The following is a 20,240-nucleotide window of genomic DNA, read 5'->3' as shown; positions in this document are numbered from 1 at the left end:
GTCTCGGTGCCGAATATGATTTTGTACCTTTTGGCGTCGAGACCCTTGGTCCGTGGGGCCCTGGCGCTCTGAGTCTCTTCAAAGATCTATCAAAGATACTCAGAGATACCACAGGAGACCGAAGAGCTGGCAGTTTCCTCGCTCAACGCATCAGTCTGGCGCGATCCAGCGGGGAAATGCTGCCAGCATCTTTGGTACCATGCCGCAGAGTCCATTTTTAGATTTATTATAGTTTTAGTTTATTTAATTTTATTGTACCTTTTTTTAGTTGGACCTGTATTGTTCTGGAAATAAAGTTACGCAAATAAACTTTAGTACCTTAATAACTAATTACATAAAAAACGCAATTGTCAAAAAGGAACAACATTGATGAAAATATTGGATTTTTAAGCAATAACTCTTACCGATCCATGAGTTTTTTCAATTAAACAAGATGCACTCCAATGGCCGCTGAACAATAGGTGCGACAAACTGATATCGAATATTGTCTATTTTTATCGTTTTCTATTAAAATGTCAACCGTAACAAGTGAAATCACTGCTATCGGACCAGCGCACCACAGGCGACTGGGCGGGCGGGCGGCTTTCAGCTTAGGCGGCAAACCTCCACTATACCCATCACCCTCTCTCAACCCCCAAAACACATTCAACAAAAGAGACAAAGGACAAAAAGCTAAATGCATTTCCATGCAATATCTAGCACATATAAATTGACATGGGGATAACATGCGTGTTAATACACCAAGATAAGTGGAATCAGGTCGACGTGTCGATTAAAAGGGATTTTGTCATCAATAACGCTTAGTAAGTATTCTAAGTACCTGATGTTGAGCAATCGACCTTGTCTCTGATTCATTATTTTATTATGTATTTTTATTATGTTCAGCTAGACAATAGGTCTGCTCTTATGTATTTCTTGATCAGTGTTGTGGTTAAAATTTACAAACATCGCTGGTTACAACTCTGGTTCGCAATCATTGTTTTGAAACATCGTGAACCACGGCTATAGTAACGTATTGATCAGTATTATGTGTTTGTTTTTAATCAATAATAATGCCAGGGCAAAGTCTAGCCTCTAGACTAGTCCCTCGAGGCCGCTGTATCCCTTGACACCTCAATGTGATTCAATAACTCGTAATCGAAATCTGTTAGTAACAAGCGGGGGTCGGGGTAACGATCTGTGAAGAATTACAAGCTTTCTCAGACCTTGGGCTGATAGACGTTCGACAAGGTCGAACGATCAAATTTGAACGTGAAAATACAAAACCGGTACCACTGCCATGAGTTTACAGTGACCGTACTCGATAGCGACGGCGTAAATTATTTGTAGTAGCGCTGTACAATTCTCCATACAAATAATTTACGCCGTCGCTATCGAGTACGGTCACTGTAAACTCACGGTAGTGGTACGGAGGCACATTTTTTTTACGCACCAATCGACAATCGTAACGTTTACTGCCTTGTTCGCGGTACCGCTAATTGGGAGTTTAAATAAAAAAAATATTAATTTCAAGATTCACATGTTTATTTATAAGCAGTAAATTAGAAATAATATCCATGGCAGCTTAGCAATGATGTAAATTAATCAATACTGTCAAAATGGCTCATTCCTATCAATTTCGATATAGGACAAAAGTTTTATTCAAAATTACTATGTATTTAAAAATGGCGTTGAAATTGAAGACATTCACGTACTTACTTTCATATGTGGTCGACACCGGACACGGCGAGGAAGCAAAATAGCAAATTACTAGGAAGTAATCGAATGGTTTGAGTCGTGCGTGATCGTGTATTTCATTGTTTTAACAATACAAAGCTTGAAGTTAAAAACTGAAAGTCAAAAACAAGAGGGTTTTTAAAAACAAAAGCGGCAACATAGGTACGTGAATGGTGTGTAAAAACAAAGACAGCTAAGTATATATATCTTACGAAACTAAGGCACCAAACTGACATAAAAATACCTAATAAATTCAATCAAATCTGAAATTTTATTGAGGAATTCGTAAAAACATCAACAGAATCTCTGGTATTGATAATAATAATAAATTCATTTATTTCGGGCAACTTGGCCCATACAATTAAAAAAAGAAAAGAAAAAAATAATAAAAGCATATATCTCGAATAATACAGATAAGTAGATACAAGTGATACAACTGTGGATAAAAATAAAAGCTTTAAAATCAATATTTAATTTACATGGAAGTCTAGGTAAAATTTCGATGTTGAGAATAAATACGAAAATAAGATTTGGGTGTGAACTTAAATATATTTGCACCATCAATATTCATACGTTAACTACGTATTCGCACCTACTTTGGCTTTACTTTCACAATTTGGTAAAATACCTATCTACATACAGTTAGTGAAGAAGCTGGGCAAATCCATCATACGTATGAGACCGTAAGTTTCCGATAGCATCCAGCACTGAATAAGTTTTTTTTTCTATTTTATTACATTTTTACTTTACTGTTTTCTATTACATAATTTATTTTTACTTTCAATAAATAAATTTGCTTAGGTACTACTTGTTTTCGATAGAACCTTAACAAAGACTGTTTTTTAAATGGTCTAATCAAGTCCCATTATAAAATGAAAATTACAAGTATATTTATTATTATTATATTTATCTCGTCCTTGTTCCGTTGATGCACTAATAATCTTTTCAGGTCATTGTACCAAATAGCATTTTCATATCCGCAAATGATTTGATAACATTTCCTGTAGCATAAACCAACAACGTTCAATTTCTAAATATGTATATCTAAAAAACAGTGCAAAAATAAACTCATCAATTCTGCACTACGATACTGCATATCTTTGCACTTCATTTACGCCTTTTGTCTCGGGTCGCTATAGTATAGGTTTGTATAGTAGAGCTGCCAGGAAACTTGTTTCCATGCCCTTACAAAGCGAACAAAAGTCGAACCCATCTACTACATGCTTATACGAAGTTAGTTTTAGTCTTTTTTTCGATGAATAGGAGAGAGAATAATGCCGTAACGTAACTCGATATCGGAACGGGCCTGTACTTTCCTCTCACCTCCACATTGTTAGGATATGATACTTTGGCCGGACAAAGGTTTCCCGTTGCGGTCAGGTAACTTCCCTTGTTAGTGTAACCCTTGGGGTTAAACAATAAATTGTTTAAGAAAACCATTAATTATTGTCATGATGATAGCAACACTTTGAGTGGAGATTTCAAACCACGTTAAATACCCACAGACGACCTTAGAGCACTCCTTAACGAGGCTACTGACACCGTCTATTCATTCAGCACTAATGTATTCCACGCTTGAAACCAATTTCAATTCATTTCATCAATAAAGCATGCAACATAAGGGTCATAATCCTGTGAACCTCATTTAACATAGAGGCTTTGAGTGTGAGTCGAATGTCACAGAAGACCGAGCCGAATAAGACAACTGCTTTTATCTTATTCAAAAGGACCGAGAACGTGACTGACATTATTATGTATTTTTTTCTATTTGGTTAAACAAAACCGTGTTGTTATTGAAAGTAAATGCGTGTACACGAAACAGTTCCGTGTGAAAAAATTACGGTTACAAGTTGTCGAATAAAGTCTTGATAAAAATGGTACCACGCATCAGTGCGTCGGCGGCGCGAGTGGCTGGTGTTGAAAATTAGGCTTAAGTATGCGTGAATTGACAAAACGACATCCTATTTAAGCTGTAATAAACGCCGCAGGATCCGTAACAAACAAAACTTACAACAAAATTACGACCCAATTAAACCCCCCTCTAAATTAGATCGTCGACCCACTGTTACGGTGAAAACAGAAGCAAATATGCGGTTAATAAATTACAACCGAATCTCGCCCTTAATTTCATAGCAGTATGGGTATGTTGAATTAAACCGGATAAAATAATTTCTGTGCTAATATTACGGGTTAATTTATTTCAAAGCGCTCTTTGAAATACTCAAGTGAATACTGGATGTCTCAGAGTTGCCGCAGGCTAACAAACTTCAAGAAACATCGTCAGAAAGTGAAGTAGGTATCCTGCTTTGATTATAATCAAGAAAATGTCAAATGCAGTTATGAGAAAAATAGTGATGTAAAACCTGTACCCGGGGAATCCGAAGACAAAGAGAATAGAAATCCCGCAATAGTTTTTTTTTCTTAGCTACATTAATTTACTTCTTTACATTAAAATAGATTGAAATTTACATTGATTTTTTTTACATTTGAACTGTAAATAAGAATGGAACATATTAAAACCTCTTCCTTTTTTTGAAGACGGGTAAAAAAAGGAACGGGCGCTCAAATTAATGATATCTTTGTCATAACGGGTAAACGATCTCGTAACGTGACTTCTATTAAAAAAAACGATTTTATGGTGACATCTTGTACAAGGATTTTTTTTATTCCTATATCAAAACAAATGCTCATTTCAGTAAAGGTCCTATTAGACGTGCAAAATGGGGAATATGTAGGGCATGGCTGAAAGGACCGGTAGCCAGCGAAACACGTCCTTAGGGAGCCGATCCTGCCGGAGCGAAGGGACGTTTTCATGCTAAGAAGGCGCAATAACGCGAAAATATGATCAAAAATGCCCTTTTGGCTTATTGGGTCGTTAAATACCTAAGGGGTAAGGATATACCCGACAAATATAATTTATTATGATGAAATTTATTAGGAATTTTCAACATATTGTGGGCTTGTGGGATGGAAGATTTTGTCGTCTTACGTCTGGCCCTTGTACCAGAAAAGTTGCAAGTGGTACAATTTGACATAATTTCTAAGTTTCTCATACAAAAAAGTGACAATTATATAGAATTATAGCACTTGTAACTTTTGTTAAATAGGGGCCAGGACTATAATGTATTAGCAGGTACAAACATACTTTAATTAATTATCATAATCTTCATAAATTACTGAAGGGATACAGACCTGTCGTCCTTGTTCCCCAAATCATGCTAAGCATACCTCTGACACCTCTAAATAAAATACGAACCCGCAAAAGGGATCTGTCGGCTTTTATACAAAGTAGGTATCTTTCTCGACAAGTCCTAACTCAGTCGAGACTGAAGCGTATAAATTCTTGTTAAACTATGTATGATATACGTATTTGTACGATGACAGTTAAACTTGTTCTAGCGAATATTATCATATCATACATAAATCATAAGAACAAGCTTAGAAACGTTAACCGTCTCGTTTCTATATTTTCTTTGCTCCTAAAACAACTAAGCTCAAAATATGTACCTACACCAAAGAAAAACATATGACCGTCGTTAAATTTTAATGTGAGCAAGTCATTGCTGTAAATTGTATTTTTCTAAAAATGTATGAGAAAAATGTATATTTATTTCACGTTTCTCCAAATTGTTAGGGAGATCAAGAGACGCGTACGAAAATTTTCCTCCTGCACGCCATCGTTCCCTTTGCATCAAAGTTTCAGGAACATAATTTACCCAGTTACCCGTGACTTTCCGAGTTATAAATAACACCAAACGTAACGATGAAATCGAGTAAATAAATTAGATAACGTTTTATACATAATATATATATTGCCTACGATTTCTCATAAACAAACATTGATAAAAGTTAATCGAATTTATGGTAATTTGATAAATTTTGGCAATTTGTATTTATAAGGAACACTGGTGTCAGTATCACATGTCTACGTTTTGCTAATTTGCATGTTGGCTGAAGTAGAACAACTGAAAATTTAGTTCAGGTAAATAAAACGCAATTTGTGCGCTAATCTTAAACATATGCCGTCATTATTTGAACAACCGTTTGCAGACTATTGAATAAGAAATAGGCACGCCTTTAATATCATAACATTCAAATATCTTAAAATACCACTCCCTCGGAGTAAGAATATCTTTGCAAATCATCATCATGAAGTATTTTGTCAACTATACGGAAGTTTAGCGTTTCAATTTAATCATATTGCCAGGTAGAGAAAATAACATAGTTATCTGAACGAGTGACGAAAGTAAGAACTAAAATCGCCATACCATTCTTACTTTGTGCTGTGCGACAAACGCAACACTGTTAGCTGCACAAATAACTTTGTACGACTTTGCTGTCACAGGTCGTACGGTTCCTGAGAGTAAATACGGTTCCAAAGTTTTTGGTGCCAATTTTAAATTCAGATCATGAAACTCTTTAGATAAACTCGGGTCACTTTTTACGTTGAAGATTTTCCTCGGTGCTCTATGACCTTAGGGTCAACGGACTTTCAATGTTATAACGGGATTTAAAGTTCGTGCGACTATATGGTTCAAAAATAATCGATTAAAGCTGATCTGAGAAAATCGACAATTACACATCAACGAAAATTATTTTCAATCTCATCGGATTGACATTGAATTTGAACGCGTATAAATTAAGTATTTTCCCAAAAAATGGAAAGGTATGGTGTAGCTTCATTTTAAAAGTAAATGGTTGCCAATATAATCCTGAATAAACTTTTTGCAGTGTAAAATTAATCATATGACTTTAAAATACTTATCAACGTAACTAATCAACTGGAACTCGTATTCTAATTATAATTTTAGAAATTGATGGTTTTGTTCATTCAAATCAGTTTTAATTGTCATAAGGCTTTCGTCACTTCCTTGTTCTAAGGTCGCTGTTACCCAACTATTTTCTCCAGGTTATGCAATATGTATATATTAATACATAAAAGTTATTTACGATTTGCACAGGTGCCTGTAACATTCACCTTCCGGTCAGAATATATGAATAAATTCAACGAGAATGTAACCAGATATTATTGAAACAAACATTTAATGCAAATTTTAAAAATATGTCTATATTTGGGGTACCAGAGCTACAGGCGTACGATAGATATAAAAACAATATTTAGTAATAAAAGCAATGTGTTTAAAATTGTATGCTGTACAACCACTTCTTATTTCATGCTAGATAAAACTTAAGCCAACAGCGGTCTCAAGTTTTAATATAAATTGCGCAAAATGTGGCAAAACATTTTGAAAGCTCTCCCCGCCGTTGTGGTTTTATATCTCGCTTTTATAAGCTTTATTTATAAAATCTTGCTATTTTCTGGTTTTAATATTAATACTTTTTTTAATATTTACCTACTCTATTTTTGTTTGTTTTGTTGTCTATATTAAAAATAATTTACGTACATTAGTGCTCTTTATACCGTTAGCTGTGACTTTACTGTCGCATTTCCACGGCCTTGTTGCAATAAAAAATATACACTTAAGGTATTAGCCGTGCCGTGTAATACTCAGGGTAATAATTTGAGGCCTTCACAGTCGAGTCGGCGCCACACGCGATTTTACTGGCCCTAGCTTGGCGCCTTTACCCTTCCAGTGTTGTCGCCTTGTTATGATGGGAGACTTGATTTTGAACGAATGAATGAATGATGCGGAATTTATAAGTGTTCTTGCGTGATCCAATAAGGATGTTTACTACACTGACTTTTTTCAAATGATACCAGTTTATTTGAATACCCTTGTTTCTTTTGTAATGACGCCTAATAAACTACATTAAAAAGTTTTCTCAGGGGTTGTTGGCACGTAATCAATAAATTGAATTAAAAAACGGAAGTAGAGTAAAAAGTAGACACGTTCAAATTGGCAGTCTTTCCTGTCTCTTAATTAGTGGAAGGGCTCTTTGATCGTAGATTTCCTGCTCTAATTTTTTGCTGACGGCTAAGCACAGTCTGCTATGTCGCAGGATTCTTTATTTAATTATAGGTGAGATAAAAACAAAGCTTGTTTTACCAAGGGTTGGCTATTTGGTTAATTCCTGTGTAAATAAAAAGAATAAGAAATAAATTAGTGACAGATAGAATAAATCGAACTGATATGCCGCTTGGGTTTTTAACACCAATTTGCCTAACAAATGAAACTTAACATATTTTTAGGTTTTTTTATGCCAAAACGTAAACCAGTGGTGAATAGGTAATGCCGTAGTTCCTGAAATTAAATTCAAAACATAAGTAAAGCTACATTCAAGAACCATCAACTATGCATTAAATTTTCCTTTTCAAGCCCCTTCGAAGGACCGACAGCGTTCATTTATATTTCATAGCCCATCGTACAAATTAGCTGTCAACACTATTGTACGCAGCCGACTGGCTTTGTTTCTGTTTGACTTTAATACCCGCATATATACTTACATATACAATTGTACAGATACACTGACGAAATTATTGAATTATACGCCATGTCGTAATTTAGTTTTAATAGGCATTTGTTGTGATTTTAATGAAATATTTTCACTGACTTTAATGTCAGTTACCATTGATTTGTAGCTGAGGAGTATTTTTCCGACGCGGATTATTTATGAGGTTGATGAACTGCTCCAGTGCCATACAAACAAGGAATTGAATTTCATGAAATATAGGTAATTAAATTCCTACAATAAATGCAATGAACATTGACGTGTGGACCTATTGCATCGTATCCTAGAAGTTCTTTTCTACAACACCGAATCGTGAACTTAAAATATAATGTACCGTATGTAATGTAATGTAGATGGGTCTAATAAAACAATAAAACATTGGAGGTCATCAAAAACTATAGGTATGTCGTATAACCATGAGGCAATGTGTCATAATTTCAATGCAATAATAAAACCTGGAAGGAGTTAGTCTCAATGGCCAAAGTTACCTTTCAGAGCTAAAGTTACCCGGTTTTGCAGTATCTACTGTTTCATAAAATCTCGAAAAAAAAATTTTTTTCACCCTTTCAACCTCCGACGGGAAATATATAATGTTTGAAATTCCATCAAATATAAATTATATTAGTTAGAGTTGCTCTACGTTTCCCTTTGTGCCCTGGCGTTTAATTTTAAAAAGCGACTGCCATTTACTCTGCAGACGTCCACTTAAAAGAGAGACAAATTATGAAGTGTGGGTGGACCGTGAGTTATGCTTTTTTTACGTTAAAAGTTTTGACGTCTGCAGGGCTACTACGAAACTCGAAACTCGAAGTTCGTATCGTACCATCCCTCTTGCTCTCGTATAAAATTGTATAAGTGTCAGAGGACCACACGATACGAACTTCGAGTTTCGAGTTTCGTAGTAGCTCTGCTGGCCTTTATGAGCCGAAGGCGTTAAATTTAAATGAGATCAAATGCCATAGTCGTTACGTTGCGCTTCGTTGAACTGTCTTGTTTTGTACAAAACAAAACATGCTGGTGAAAACATTTGATTGCTTTCGTATCTGACGCTTCTAATGCTGATATCGTAAAACTAACACCTAGCTCAGAGAACAATGTAAAGTAGTGGCAAGTCTGAAGTGGCAGGACATATAGCTCGAAAGCATTAACTCCTGGACCAAGACTGTCTTGTCTCCACGGCTTTCGGGAGGAAAAAATGCCTAGCGTAAGACCACAAATATGATGGAAAGATGACGTGAAGAAGGTTACAGGTTCGAAATCAATAAAAGCGCGAAAAGCGATCGCGGAAGACCGAGGAAAATAGTTATATCTGAAGAAAACCTTGTTATTCTGTCTAAAACGCGGTTGCTTGATTTAAAAAAAAATGGCACACCTCAAAAAAACGAAATGGTACAGATATTTATTCCGTTAAGTCCTATATAATTACAGCGTAGAAAAAAAATACAAACATAACCTCAAAAAAAACGCACCACAGATTAAAAAGCTCGACTACTTTCGAAATAGGTCACAGCGTCATAGCAATTACCGGGAGGCGGATGTCAGCAGGACGCTCGAATAGCCCCATAGTGCCTTGTGTTGCCAGTGTAATTTTATTATGCATCTACTGTTAGGATAAACGCTGAGTAGGATGCGCAAACTACAATATAAAATACATTACGTGCTTTTAAGCGCTTATCGTTCAGTGCTAGTACCTACCTTCTATTTGATAAGTATTAAGAGCGTTTCAGAACCTGAATAGGATTTCACCACAATAATATGCGAAAATAAAGTGTATTTTTATCATACAATATAACCTAACCAATTTAGCAAAGTTGAAATCCTTCGACATTTTAATTTAATTTCAAAGTTTATGGTGGAACCTATTTTAATAAATAAATAATAAAAAACTGCATTTGTCTCGGTAAAAAGGCGCAGTGCAAATCCATTTCGAACAACAGGTTATTTTCAAAACTAATTTTCCGAAGGAATGCAAAAGCTGAAAGCTGAAGCTGCTGCGCGTTCGCGGATGAAAAACTCCCAGTGTTGCCAGTGCAATTAAACGAGCAGTTCAACTAGTTCCCGGCGCTTTCGTCGAGCGAAATAGTTAGTAAATGCATTTGCATATTGCACAAACACAATGCAATGATCGAGTTTTAAAAGGATTCTGATTTTTTGCTGCGAAGAATGCGCGCATATCCATGGTTAAGTGTAAACTAATGGAGATGGGTCTAGCTAGATAACGAATGTACTACGAGTACTTTGTTCGCGAGTGGTGTACCCTACAGTTCAGTGCATTTTACTTTTTACCCGACTTCCTGAAGAAGGGAAAAATCATGTTCAAATTCCCGAAGGAGGGTTATATTATGTTTTTCAAACGTATGTATGTCTATATATATATCTTTGCTCCGCTATAGAGGACCGGATATGTATTATTAGATTCGTTAATATTTACTATCGGAGTGACATAGGGTATATAATAAATATTCCAAAATTACCAGTAATTTAAATTATTTAACAGAGTTCTACACAAATAGACTTGTTTTTCCATTTTTGTATTTAATTTTTTTAGGGCACTCGGTTTTTGGGATATTTGTTAAATTCATTTTTGATCACCAGTTTCACATTAGTAGGATTATCCTAATTGTCCAAGTATAATATCAAACCCATTCATTAAAGCGGCGACCCTGTGTTTTCTATATTTAGTATTACATGGGACAGTTCGGGTGGCGGGTCAGTCCGGCCTAACGTGATGACGTCATGGGTAATACGACCGTTACGTCTATTTCTGTAACTAAGGTTGAGGCCATACCAAAAAACAAACTTAGCGCTTCGATAGCTTATTAAGCGCAACTACGGGACCTGAATTTAGTAAGATACCTTTTGTTGTGGATACAATTAGGAGTCATTACAAAAAAGTAGGTAACATAAATATATTATACTAATATAAAAACAGTTTCAACAACTTAACTGTAACAGCTTAAAGCACCGGCACTGGCCTCGGCTACGCCTCGTTTCATAAAACCACACTCGTGTTTTAGGACCCTTATTACGAACAGTTGCATAAACTACTATTTTGAGATAAGTACTGCCTTTTGGTTTTGGCTTAAGAGGGCAGAATGAACGCAATGCAGTGTGCAGAGTGGTCACTAACTCCTCAGCGGCATCAGTTACTGCTTACTGCTAAACACGCAAAGGTTGACAATACTCTGTAGTTTGCTAATCACGCTGTCACCCAGGCACAGCAGTAGCGATTGTATTTGTTATCACGTTTATCTAGTAGAAACAACGCATATTTAGTGTCTGCCAATCGCTACCAACGAATGAACGCAACGAACGCTTTGAAACTGACAACATTGCACGCTTAGCTGCAGCTATAATTACAAGAAGTGTGACCTCTGGTGTAGCCTTAGCTTTAGGGCTGGCAACACTTTATGGGAATCAGCTAAAAGGGTTATATTTGCCAAGTTAAGTGGTTTGGGTTGGTAAATTGCATTAAGGGGATAGCAAAATGGGCAGGTGATATCGTAGGTTAGTTTCAGTGGTCATCTATTAATGTGATTATTGCGTTTATGAAGTGTACAAAAAGGATGATTTTGGTTTAGTTCAATGACTAAAATGATCGTTAGACCCATGTTGGGCGCCAATAAAAATGTTCAATCAAAATTTCCATTAATGATACTAAGTTTGACCAAGGCCCAATGTCTTACTTACTCGTAATTCAAAGTGACATTGAATTCAATTATAAGTAAAGAGTAATTATAAAGTTTCAAATTCATAGAAAACAATTTGACGCTGGTTTTAGTGGAATGCAAAGGAAAGCACGTACGATAAGATGAAGAGCAAACAATTTATTTACAACATGAAGAACAAAAAAATTGTTTTCATGTGACCCTGACTTTCAACCTTTTCTTTTACTTACACTTTCTTATTTTCGAGTAAAATATTACAAGTAGTTACGATCACGGCTGCTTGACTACTTAATGTTTGCTGTCTACAAGTCATACATAAGTAAAGTCAGAACAATCAATAAACTGAAATCCAACTCTTTACTATCTTTACAATTTGTGTTTGAAACCTTTCAATTGATAGTGTAATTACGCCACAGTCAAGTACCCTGATTGTTGGCTCAGTAAACAGCGTAGAGTGCAATCTCGTCCTTACCTACACAAGGGCACATTCACCCGTAGATTCATTCAATTTATATTGACAAGCGTACCGATTTCGCCATGCAGATTCTAAAATTGTCACTGAAGAAAGTGACATGAATTTTACGAGATTAAAAGTGCATGATGTGGCAAGTGGCAACACTCATTTATTTAAAGGGTAATTTTGATTTTTGTTCTTGCAGTACCAGCTGTAAACTGTCAACTGTATGCTGTTATGAAAATCGATCATACAGAGGAGATACAGAGCGACCGCTGTGTAATTTTTGTAGTATATAATGTAAGAAGTTTTGATTTTAAGTAGCCTTATTTTAATTTAGAAAAAAAAAACATTTTCATGTAGAATCATTCCCAAATACATTCAAATAGCTTCTTCACTTTAAAGCCAGTGTTTTTTGCGTTTGATCACTATTACGCACGCCTAAAGTAAACTTAGAGCACGCTTGCCTGTTAATTTCATTCTACAGAACATTTTGACGCACGAAAAAATGGATGAATGTTGATGTCCTTAAATTTTGGGCCTCCCGCACAAAAACCGTTTAGTTGATTATAAAGTCGTAACGACACGGTCGTAAAGTGGCGTCAACACGGGCTATTAAAGTTCTGTGCTCTTTATGGTACGAATCGATAGCAGAGCTTCGGTCTGCAGGTGTCCAGTAGCACACGGCGTTCGATTATGTCGGATCAGAATCTGATCATCTGATGACGTGGGACGTGAATTTTTTTTTGAGATACAATGGCTGCTTAGCGCGCTACTACCAAGCATACGTAATAACAAAACAAACTGAGAAAAATATCGGCGAATCAATATTGAAAAGTGATGTTGAGATGTGTTTTGATATAGTGACAAAAATGTCTACTTAGTAAAATGAGTCGAGACTCGGCGGATTATAATTAGGGTGAAGTCACGCAATATTGTATGAAGTGCGTCCGCAATGAATGATGATGAATTGATGCGGATCTTCATACAATATTGCGCTTTTGTATTACAAAATGCGATTCGAGATTCGATGCTGATAGATGTGACTTTACCCTTAAACTGAAGTTATGAGCAAAAATAAAGGGTCATTTGTAGAAAAATATTGTGTGGAAAACGACTCTGTCTTTGCTCGTCACTGTATAATTTCCAATGCATTTTCCTCGAAAATTATACAGTTTAACCCAGTTTCCTCAAAATCTAAGAAAGTTGCTTGCACACAATGTCGGATGTTGTAGAGCAACGGAAACGCGCTACAATAGTGGGTCACCCTTTCAGGGTGTTTGAAGACGTGGCATTCAGGATCCTGCTTGCTTTGGGAGATAGTTTACGCTGTCCTTAGTACAAATAGGTTAATAGTGAAGAATAAACTGCTTTCAGTAGAGCTCGATACTTTGTTTTCGTTTTTGTGCCATTGAACTTGCTTGAGTCGAGATTTTAATTTTTAATATCGAGACTGTTTATTTTTATTTTTATATAAAATCCTAGTTTAGTTCTTCAAGTTCGCATATATGTTGTACTTCTTTTCTAATAGGCTAGTTCTTTATCCCGAGGGGATTTTAAAAACCCCGTCTTGGTGCGTCTTTATGATACTCAAAGTTTAGTCAAACCCTTTCGAAAGTCGAAGCCTTTGCACTCGGCTTCACACGCGTCAATCAATAGATCTAGAAGTTGAATTGAAATAAAAAACTACATGTAAAAAATACATGAAATCAGAATACATAGGCACTCAGTAGTTCGGCGATTCAGTTTGCTTCTAAGGATAGTGTAAGTATTTCTGTCGAAAAAAATATTGAAGTTTGCTAAGACTGATCGTGCGCTTGCGTCGCCTACGTCCAACCGTTAACTAAGTATGAATTTTATCAGTCTATCTACTTTATAGGGGCCCACGTATTGTTCTTGCAATCGACTAGGTACTCAATGTTTTTTCGCATTTATAATCAATTTTACAATACTCAATAGAAATTTGGCGCCAAATTTTTATTATTTTATTTTGATTTAAGTCAGGTTTCTTCTTTTGTTTCACTGCATTTGGGTAAAAAAGCTTACCTGCATTTCTGGGGAGCCACCTTCGTCTCGTATGAGTAGGAGATAACTGTGTCCGTCAATAATTACTTCTTTCTTAAATCTGCCTCCTGAAATAAAATAAACACATGAATAGAATGTTTTTTTTTTGCTTTTTTACACCCTTTTATTCATTTCACCTCTTAATTTGTTGACAAGTCTCCCAAGGCGATCTTTATCCACTTCTAAAGGTCCAATTGACTTGAGATTTGGTATTCAATGACAGTGTATTATAAAGAACCGTCTACGTAAATTACTTATGTTTTAAAAATTACGCTAATAAATTACAGATAAACTCCATCGAAAACTAAAACATGTTTTTATTTGAAAAAAAATTTTTAACTATCAAACTTTTTGACTATATTTTTTGTTCAATCTGGGTATTTGCATTGCATTGTCATCCTGAAACATGTTGGTATGTAATTGTATACATAGTTTCAAGTCAATCTCATTCGAAAACAACTTAAGTACACACGAACATTACAAGTAAAATAAATAAATAATAAGCTGCAAATGTGTTGCAATTCCCCCGAAATATAGATATTTTTTCTTAGTCTGGCAATACACGTAGCTCTTTCTTAGCCCTCATTCATGCTCTCTGTATTCGCGCGTGGCAGGCCATAAATTAAAAAAAAAGTCAATTGTATCATAGATTTATTTTATTTTCCTTTTATTATTTTTATGGGCGGGCCACATCGCCCGAAGAACAGTCCTCGAAATCCTCGAATGGAGACTAGGTACTCGGACTAATAACATCGTGAAATGTGATGAATGCAAGTGGCGAGTTGTCGTTCATTATTATTGTTCTAATTCTAAATGGGAAGTCTTGGTTCAACAGTGGACGTCTTCCGGCTAATGATGATGATGATGATGATGAAATTACTTATTATTCTTGATACTATACTTTTCGACGGACCCCTGCATACACTAACAATTTGTGTTCCTTACCTCTACGTGCCTCTACACCTAAAGTCCACAGTTAATTGTGTATTCAACCAACAATGTAGGCGAATTCGTATAGAACTATTTTACCCGAATTCAAAGCACCCTAACTGCGCCTCAATTCCCTATACCTGCTTTACTATTCACCGATAAAATCTTTGATACCCGTGCATAGAGAATGAAGTCTCAATACTAACACGATCGATTTTTAGAAACCTCCGTTATTAGTGTTATTACCTTCGGCAAACCCATAAATTACCTACTATCACAGTAGATCACTTCGAACAGTCATTATGGAGCAATTGATGGTATTCATGGTTTCGTATTCCTCAGTGTGGGGCAAAAACTGATACTATCTGTCAATGGAAAAACGACGTAAGTATTGCATTATGTGCTTATAGTTCTGTTGTTCGTGCTCCAAGTGGCAGATCTAGTATCTGCCTACGCACAAAATCCCTTGCGAGGTTAATGAACCTTGTTGTGTTTACGTGACTGCTAGCGCCATCTGCTACGGAGTAGAGTTATATTCGTTACCGGCTTGTACCTTGTACGTAACAAAGTGAAGCGGTTTGTGCTGTCATCTAGCGAAGCTAACGCAAACAACGTGCATAGTTTGTACTCTCTAAACTAGATGGCGCTTTAAACTCAAAAGAGATTGGAAATGTATAATAAAAAAATAAAATAATTTTATAACTTGAATTACCTTCTGGACTTTCTTCTTGCATATACGCGCCAGTTAGGTATCGATGGACCAGTGCTGATTTGCCGCTGTCTGGTGATCCAAGAACTCCCACTCTCAATTCTGTGACACCTCGGGACGCTGTCCATTCTTGACTGTTTACGAATGAATCTATAACAAAAGAAAAAACAAACGTTAGCGAGAAATTTTTATGCCTCAATAATAAAGTATTGAAAAATATTTTCCTCTAGCTGTTGTCTACACAGTGATCTCTCGCGGCGAATAGCTGAACTACGTACGTCTTTGTTGAGTTTAGCGCCATCTAGTTTTAGAATGGCACATTGTTGTAGTTTCTATATTGTCCCATAGGGGCAGTAAATCCGTAGAATGAAGCTAAATTTTAAATTGACACGGGAAACAAACAAAAATTACAGCATTGCTATTAAATTCATTGCCATTCTAGATCTTCTCTCTGTTTCGATTGTGTTTAAAAATATATCTCGTTGAGCTTCTTGCCGGATTCTTCTCAACGGAGGTTTTTCCGAACCGGTGTTAGGTTTTTTTTGATATTCATAAGTACTAAATTGAATAGATATTTTGACTTTGACTAGAGGGCTTAGATGGAATAGGTAGGTACCTCTTGTGTCAGTAATTTCATCGGCGCGTAGTTTTTGGGAAATGAAGCTAACAAACAAAGCCGACGCGCCGGTCGCTTGTAATCTATAAACAAATTAACCTTTTATTATTAAAAAATAACGAGCCGCATTTCCAATGAGTTGAGACGCCCTGATATTATCAACTCTTGGAACAGCCTTTAGTGCCGCCGCATAGCCTCCATAAGTAGCTATATTCCACGATACTAGCTGCTAAATGCGACTTTCACCGTGTACTTCCTAGTGTTGTCTATTATCGCATTTGTCGCGTAAGCCATTCGACCGTAGAGTAACGTAACCAGCGATATGCAGATTTCTATATGATTGTTGTGCAATACTAAGGCTAGGGGAGGTGGTTGAATTTACACTATACACAATTGTTGATATAGTGCGCTGGATTTGAAATATGAGTAGTAGAAAATTACGATTCCATGTAATCTTGTCCATCGTCTGAAAACTTGCACACATCTGTGAAGAAATGTAACGGCGGGTGTGAAGTTCCCTCAACTCTTGCGATATCGTCAGTCCACCTGGTGGGAGGCCTGCCAACGCTTCGTTTTCCGGTTCGTGGTCGCGACTGGAGAATTTTTCTCCCCCAACGTTTATCTGTTCTTCGAGCGATGTGACTCACAAGTTTCCAGTTCAACTTAGATTTTGACTAGTTCTTCGGCGCTTATATAATTTTTGGGAATTCCCACGGGAATTTTGGCAAGGTCTAATGGTTTACGCGTAAAAGCCGCTAGCAAACGCTAGTGCGAAATGTCCTAACATCCACATAAACCGCAACAAATCAACATTATGTTAATACTAACCTAATGACCGCTGCCATTGACCTTATAGTGAATGTTTAGTTTGCACGGTTTGTGGTGGAGTTAACTGATGTGGTTAAGCAATGTGTGGTTGCACTAACGACTTAGTAGAAATTGTTTGCACGAGTTGTATAATTGTCGGAAGTATTGTTGAGCTTTAGGGATAATATACGCGTACATAACACCGCATTTACACAATCGTGCTTCGCCATTCGCGACAAAAATTCGACAAAACATTCGTATACGAGTGACGTGGCGAACTACTGTTCACACATTCGCGGGGTGAATTAATTTGACATTGTGCGCTACATCTATTGAGTTTATACACTTATTTAGATATCCTGCGTAAAAATGAGGAGTGAACCGTCGACGCAGACGATGGACACGTCCTGTTGGATCAAGCGCTAGCAGTCAGTCAACTGAATGCAGGCGAATGTGTAAACAGCAAGTTCGTGTTCGCCATTCGTGCCCTTTGATTCGCGTCCGAAGAACCGCTCCCAACGCGAGCGCACGAATCGCGAGGCGAATAGTGAGCGCACTGTTTACGTATGCGTGTTCGTTATTCGCCTCGCGATTCGCACGATTGTGTAAATCCGGCATAATAAAATCGTCTTGTCATACGTCCCACTGCTGGGCAAAGGGTCTCTCCGAATGAAAGGGCTTGGGCCGTAGTTCCCATGCGAGTCCAGTGCGCATAGACACTACAACATGCTACAACGCACCATTTAATGAGGGTTACCGTTTCCGCTCTCCAGTTGGCGCCACTGTAGACAAAGGTCCTGCCTGAAGTATAGTAGTTATTTTGTTATTACGAGCGTGAAAACAAAATTTACATAATTAATTATATTTAATGCCTTAAAACCGTACCATAAAAATTATGAGCATGCCACAGTGTTGCGTATTCCAGTTTTCTTCGGAGCTTTCCGAAAGACAAAACCGTCTTAAAAAACAGAAATTAATTGCCTCGTAACGCATATTTGCCATAATTAATTTAAGGTATTGCAAAACATTCACAAAATTATTCTAATTGTAAATAAACCCGCGTAACTCACCCAAAAACAGTGACGTTTGACATTTCGGAGACCTCTCGCTACACCAGCGCCTCTAGTAGCGAATGAGGATTTTCACAGAGGCGAAATATCGCTAGATGGCGCTAGTATTTAGAATCCGTTTGACGTTTACTCGTGATTGGTTAAAAAACTAAATGAGCCAATCGCAAGCAAACGTCAAACGTCAAATGGATCTCACGATACTAACGCCATCTAGCGATATTTCACCTCTATTAAACCCTCATTCATACGCGATAAGCCTCATCACAGGTTTGTCCAGGTTATCCTTCACCGGAAATCTCGTGTTACGAATGCATACCTCGTGCCATCCACGAAGACGCGTGATTTTGTCAAAATTAGACATTAATGACATCGTAATAAGAACCACGGCACACGTCATCGTGAATGGCTCTACCTATAATTTCGCACATGAATTTCGAAAACACAAAAATGCGAGGTTTTAATGCAGGATCCTCTGCTTGAGAGGCCATAGGGAAAAGCACTGTTACCACGGCTTTTCATTTATTAATATCATCATCATCATCATCATCATCATCATCATCATCATCATCATCATCATCATCATTAGGACTTACGACGACCGGATGGCCAAGTAGTTAGAGAACCTAACTACGAAGCTTGAGGTCCTGGGTTCGATTCCCGGCTGGGGCAGATATTTGTATGAATAATACGAATGTTTGTTGTATAAGTATGTGTATCCGTTGCCTAGTAGGTATACATAGTAAGCTTTGCTTAGTTTTAGGGACTAGGTCAATTTGGTGTCAATTAATCAATTTATGATATTTATTATTTATTTATTATTAGCCGGACGACGTCTTCTATTCAACAAACGCCTCCCCATTAGAACTTCACAATGAGCGACAACTCGCCACCTGCATCCATCGGTTCCGCGCAACGCTCGCCATGTCGTCCGTCCATTTAGTGAGAGACCTGCCAAAGCTTCGTTTATTAGTTCGTGGTCGCCACTCGGGGACTTTTATATACATAATAAATAAGGTAAAATAAGTAAATAACTTGTTGCCGACACGTACTAACTAGATTCGTTTCCAATCTGCATATAATGGGCGTTCTGATAGCTTCTGTCAACTTGACGTTACAACGTCATTATATAAAAATGTTATTACTTGTTACAAAAAACAAAATTCCTACTTTCCACTGTGAAATCGCTAGTCACGGTCTCGTGCGGTTACATCAGCAAGAGACGATTGTCATTTGTCACACTGCAAGGTGCATTTTAGCTAGGAACAAGCCTATAGTATAGACTAAGTGGCAGTTTTGCAGGTTAAGCAGCAGTGCTTGCACTATTGTGTTTCGGCGTGGAGAGTAAGACAGCCGGTGAAAATACTGACACGTGAGGTATCCCATCTTAGGTGCGTATGCAATACCCCTGGTGTTGCAGATGTTTATGGGCGCTGATGATCTCTTACCATCAGGAGACCCACTTGCTCGTTTTCCATCCAGTCGAATAAAAATAATAAAAAATAAAACCCTTAAAAACTTAAAGCCCGTTCCCACTTGTCGGGTGTCGGATCCGTTTAGTATCGGATGTGGGTCACTTCTACCTATAGAAAATCTGTGTCGGTCAAGTGTTATAGCTTCATATAAAATGTTCTGCGACTGGAACATCCGATTAAACCCGACCCGACACATCCGACAAGTGGAAACCAGCTCTTAGGCTCTTAACTAAGGGACCCCATACATTTTTGTAATTTTTTCTTATAATTTTTTTTGTTTAAAAATAATACTTTCTGCCAAGTGGCAATGAAACTTGCAAAAC

General features: G+C 37.0%; 1 protein-coding gene across 2 annotated transcripts in view; it reads right to left on the bottom strand.

Annotated features, from left to right (window-relative positions):
* Window positions 1-20,240, bottom strand: part of LOC141427271 (centaurin-gamma-1A-like) — a 72,878-nt gene that overhangs the window by 19,137 nt on the left and 33,501 nt on the right. Inside the window, exons 2-3 of one of the 2 annotated variants that reach the window (XM_074086557.1) lie at window positions 15,956-16,102; window positions 14,296-14,381 (exon numbers count right to left, since the gene is read on the bottom strand). In XM_074086557.1, coding sequence (XP_073942658.1) covers window positions 14,296-14,381; window positions 15,956-16,102 — 233 coding nt within the window. Of the gene's footprint in view, window positions 1-404; window positions 461-14,295; window positions 14,382-15,955; window positions 16,103-20,240 lie in introns of those variants that run through there. The other variant, XM_074086559.1, reaches the window with a different exon arrangement.

Source organism: Choristoneura fumiferana, chromosome 4 (genome assembly GCF_025370935.1).
Source record: "Choristoneura fumiferana chromosome 4, NRCan_CFum_1, whole genome shotgun sequence".
Taxonomy (NCBI): Eukaryota; Metazoa; Arthropoda; class Insecta; order Lepidoptera; family Tortricidae; genus Choristoneura; species Choristoneura fumiferana.
Note: the sequence above shows the minus strand (reverse complement) of the source record. Positions and strands in the feature narration are given on the sequence as shown.